Source organism: Protobothrops mucrosquamatus, unplaced genomic scaffold (genome assembly GCF_001527695.2).
Source record: "Protobothrops mucrosquamatus isolate PMUCROS unplaced genomic scaffold, P.Mucros_1.0 scaffold3567, whole genome shotgun sequence".
NCBI lineage: Eukaryota > Metazoa > Chordata > Lepidosauria > Squamata > Viperidae > Protobothrops > Protobothrops mucrosquamatus.
Window position 1 is genome coordinate 58880 of NW_015389533.1, and position 4965 is coordinate 63844.

At 50.3% G+C, this 4965-nt stretch overlaps 1 protein-coding gene across 1 annotated transcript; it reads left to right on the plus strand.

The window, feature by feature from the left end:
* Nucleotides 1-313: 313 nt before the first annotated feature.
* LOC107297863 (putative olfactory receptor 52P1) lies at nt 314-4180 on the plus strand (the record flags this gene model as incomplete). The annotated part of the gene is given in 3 exon segments (XM_029286398.1): nt 314-1228; nt 3877-4008; nt 4105-4180. Coding segments are annotated over 3 exon segments (1123 nt in total), but the record flags the coding sequence as incomplete, so codon positions are not given.
* Nucleotides 4181-4965: the final 785 nt, after the last annotated feature.

The window sequence follows — 4965 nt, forward strand, 5'->3', positions numbered from 1 at the left end:
ATCAAAGGGCCAAGTTTGAAGACCCCTGGACTTCAACTCCCAGAATTCCTCAGCTAGGCACGCTGGCTGAAGAATTCTGGGAGTCGAAGTCCACAAGTCATCAAAGGGCCAAGTTTGAAGACCCCTGATACAGGGTCTCCTGCTTTGGCAAGGGGTTGGATTAGAAGACCCCCAAAGTCCCTTCCGACTCTGTTGTTTTCTATTCTGTATTCTGATGTGGCGGGAGGGCAAAATTCACCCCCTTCTTCTCCCTCCCTGCAGCAGAGGGCAGAGGTACCTGTGGATCCAGCGTGCACCATGCCTCCAAGGAGCAATGATTGCGCTTAATGGGAGCCACGGCACTCCCTCCTCCTTCGTCCTGTTGGGGATCCCTGGCCTTGAAGCCTTTTACTACTGGATCTCCATCCCGCTCTCATCTATGTATGTTGTGACACTGCTGGGGAACAGCACCATGTTGTACGTGATCGCCACAGAGCAGAGGCTCCACAAGCCCATGTACCTCTTCCTCTGCATGCTGGCCACCATAGACCTGGTCCTGTCCACCTCCACCCTACCCAAGATGCTTTGCATCGTCTGGTTCCGAGCTGGAGAAATCAGTTCCAAAGCCTGCCTGGCCCAGATGTTCTTCATCCATGCCTTCTCGGTCATGGAGTCCAGCGTGCTGGTGGCCATGGCCTTTGACCGTTATGTGGCCATTTGCAACCCCCTGAGGTATGACACCATCCTAACCAGCCCTCTGCTGACCAAGATTGGCATCGTGGTGGTCCTGAGAGGCACCCTCTTTATTGTCCCCATTGTCATCTTAGCGGCACGCCTTTCCTACTGCAAAACCAACATCATTGCTCACACCTATTGTGAGCATATGGCGGTAGTGAAGCTGGCTTGCTCAAGCATCCTGGCCAACGTGGTCTATGGGCTTCTGGTGGCACTGCTGGTGGTCGGGGCTGATCTGCTGTTTATCACCTTTTCCTACTGCATGATTACTAGGGCGGTCCTAGCCCTACCCTCACGAGATGCCCGCTACAAAGCCTTCAGCACCTGTGCTGCTCACGTGGTGGTCATCCTGGTGTCCTACACCCCGGCTCTCTTCACCATCCTGACGCACAGATTTGGCCATCACGTGTTGCCTCACGTGCACATTCTCCTGGCCAACTTCTATCTCCTCTTTCCTCCCATGCTGAACCCCATTGTCTACGGAGTGAAGACCAAGGAGATCCGAGACCAAGTGGTCACCATTGTCCTTAGGAGGAAGGGCCTTTCATGAAGGACTTCACAAGGACGTTCTACACGACTCTTTACACGGGTCACTTGTTGAGATGGGCAGTTATAGAAATCAAATGAAGAAATAGGGATGTCGTCTTCTGAAGAGATCTGAGGAGTTGGGTATGAGAATTGATGGAAGGGGTAGGATAATTGTGCTCTTCCAATATCAGAAAGAGGTCACACAGGAGGATAAGACCTCTATCATTCCAGATTTAAATTAAAGGAAGGCAGATTGAGGGGGCAAGAAAGAGAATATCCACTTGATTAAGGTCTAGAATTCAAGGCACTGGCCTGAACTTCAGCAGATGAAAACAAAAACTGAGGCTAACAGAACTTTTGAGTTATTTATGGAATGTGCTACTTCATGTTTGTTTAGCATTCTCCACACTTAGACCATTCCTGGATCAAGGAGACCACCTTGTACTTAAAGCTTTTAGGATTTGTAGCATGAGAGAAATAAATATTTGTGCTTGTCTGTGGACATACTGCTCTTGAAGAATGACTATGGGGAAAGACATATCGATGCCCAGAACCATCAGGGATCATGAGGCTCAAACACGATGGGATCCAGGGCTATGCTAGGATACACAAGCTCAAAACATACAGAGATAGAAATGTCCTACAAAACAATTCTGAGATTTTTTTTTCTGGGCAAATGTTGTAACAGAAAAAGAATGATAATAGTCGGGGTTTGGAAAGAACATAAACTTCTCATTTATCATATTAAATTAGAGTTACCAATTGTATTTTCAGGGAAATGACTTATGGCTTTATTTGCAGGAGATGTATGAACTTGGAATGAGGGTGAACCCATTCCATATTGTAAGGTTAGGACTCCATAAATCACCGAAACATGTATTTTATACATCAATTTTAGAGACCACCCATCTCCCTCCTACAGCCACTCTGCATGGTGTGCAAATAGACATTAAAGGTAAAGATATGTGTGAATATTATAAAAAACAGTTAAAAACAAGAATACATTTTGTTTGCTTAGCATGGACTTAACCAACACAGCGAGTGCAGTTGATGCATTATTGCTTTTGAAGTGAGAAATATCAGAAAAACAACCACTTTGAAGATGGTTAGTAGCTTAGCTTAGTCCCTTCTTACGTACTTCTTGGGCAGTTTTAACATTTCAATTCCTAATGTCGAATGCTTTTAATCATAGATTATCATTTTAGATTATGTATTGTTGATAAGGTGACCAATCGTCCTCCTTTAGGGAGGACAGTCCTTCTTTTGTACTCATTTAAATAATAATTAATAGGCATGTAAGCATAATTACGATATAAAATGTTGTTACGTTTTTTATTATGCATTTATCATATTATAGTGTATTCTGTATTGTTGCAATGAATAAAATGTTTTATTTACGATATTTTTTTCTTCAATTTATTTGTGTCCTCCTTCTCATTGTAAAAAAGTTGGTCACCTTAATCGTTGAGGGCCGCTCAAAGTTGTTGGGCAGCGAGAAGGGCGGCATATAAATTTAACAACTAAATAAAAGGACACTTCTTTTTTTGTTGAAAAGTTTTATAAAAGTTACAATATAAACCCCAAAACCAACCCACCCTAAACCCCCCCCCCACTTCCCAGAGCTGAATTCAGGGTTACATTATAAAAGGGCACTCTTAAGGCAGGGCAGTCCAGCTTTTTTGAAAGACCCATGGATTTAAACTCCCAGAATTCCCCAGGAAGAATGGGTCGCCTGGGGAATTCTGGGAGTTGAAGTCCACAAGTCTTAAAACTTGCACACAACAACTTGTGTGTTTTGGAGAGGACACTCGTGAGCAAAAACGTGTTGGGGACAACCTCCTCCTCCCTCTGGGAAATGTATTGTGGTTGTGAAGGCAGGCGGGGCGGGGGCTGCACTGAAAAAAGCCCCCTCCTCCGGGGGGGCCCTCTGGGCCCAAAGAGGAGCCGGGGGGTCCCGCAGGGGGTCCCAGGCGCAGGCGCGGGAGGCCTCCAGCCCGCCTCTTCATCCTCCCCTCTGAGCTTGAGGAGACGCAGCCATGTTGGCCCCTTTCCAACCAATAGGCAGGCCTCATGCTCAGATGAAGGCCCGCCTCTTCCTCCTCCTGGCTTGGGCTTTTATGTCGGCCGGACTACGGCTGCCACTTCGGGGGGCGCAGGCCAAGGACTCCGGGACTCGCGTCTCCCACCCCGGCGGGACAACCCCGGCCTGCGCCCTTCCTCTTCCTCTCCCGATACTCTCTCCCCACCCACCCGCGCCTCCTCCGGGCCCGCCCTTCTGGGGCCCTCTCCCCGCAAAGCTGGCGGAGGAATTCTGGGAGTTGAAGTCCGCAGGCCCTTTCCGGAGAAGGCGGTTCCCCTTTTCCCCCCCAGGCACGCCTCCCAGGCCTTGTTCCGTCTCCAGGCCAATGGGGGGCCGAGCGGCCGGCGGAAGAGGCGGGGCGCGTCGCGTCACTTCCCCCAGCGAGGATAAACCTCCCGGCGTGCCGCGCGCGGGGTCTCTTTTCGCTCCGCGCGGCCAAGATGGCGGACACGCAGGTGGGTCCCGCTCGGGCCGGGGCTCGGGCGGCGGGTGGCGGGGCGGTGGCGGCGGTGGCGGCGCCCGGCTGAGCGCGCTGTGCTGTGCTTCCCCCGCAGACGGAGCGGGCCTACCAGAAGCAGCCCACCATCTTCCAGAACAAGAAGCGGGTCCTGCTGGGCGACGCCGGCAAGGAGAAGCTGCCCCGCTACTACAAGAACATCGGCCTGGGCTTCAAGACCCCCAAGGAGGTGCCCGCGGGCGCCGGGAGGCGGGAGGGGGGGGCGCTGGGCCGCGGATCCTGGGGGGTCACGCTCGTCTCTCTCCGTTTCTCCCTCCCCCCCCAGGCCATCGAGGGCACCTACATCGACAAGAAGTGTCCCTTCACCGGCAACGTCTCCATCCGGGGCCGCATCCTCTCCGGTAGGCCGCCCTGCAAAGCCCCCCTCCCCCCACACCCCTCCCCCTTTCCCCCCCTTCTGTGTGTGTGTCTGGGGGGGGGGAATGGGCTAAATGTCTATGGAAGTCCTGTCCCAAAGTCGCTTTTCCAACTGGACTTTTCCCCCCCCCCTTTGAAAACGTTTCGCTTCTCATCCAAGGAGCTTTCTCCGTTCTGACTGAATGGTGGGGAATGGCTACGGAAAAGACCCTCTGGGACAACCATGAGAATTTCCATAGGCATTTAGCGCTCCCCCATGTGTGTGGGTATATATATGTATATGTATGTGTGTGTGTATATATATATATATATACATATACATGCACACACACACACATATACTGGGCCGACAGGGTGTTCAAAAAGCATTCATCCTCTTCCCCTGTCTCTTGTAGCTAACAAAGTGAGAAAGAGCCTGTGGCCTAGGGGCAACACTTCTGCTTAACATGCAGACAGCCCAGGTTCGAATCTCAGCAAGGGTATGTCTGGCTGATGAAAACCTAATAAGGTTAGAAATAGCTATCCCAGTACTCCCTTAATTCTTTGTTAGCAATCCAAATTTTGAAAAACATATATATATATATACACACACATACATACATATATATATATAATACACACACACACACACACGGATATATCCCTCTCCCTTTTCCCTTGGGGGGGGCACTAAATGTCTTGAGTGTTCTTGTTTTTTGATGCACCCTGTCGGCCCAAATATGGGAGGAAGAAATCTTTTGGGCTGACAGGGTGCATCAAAAACAACAAC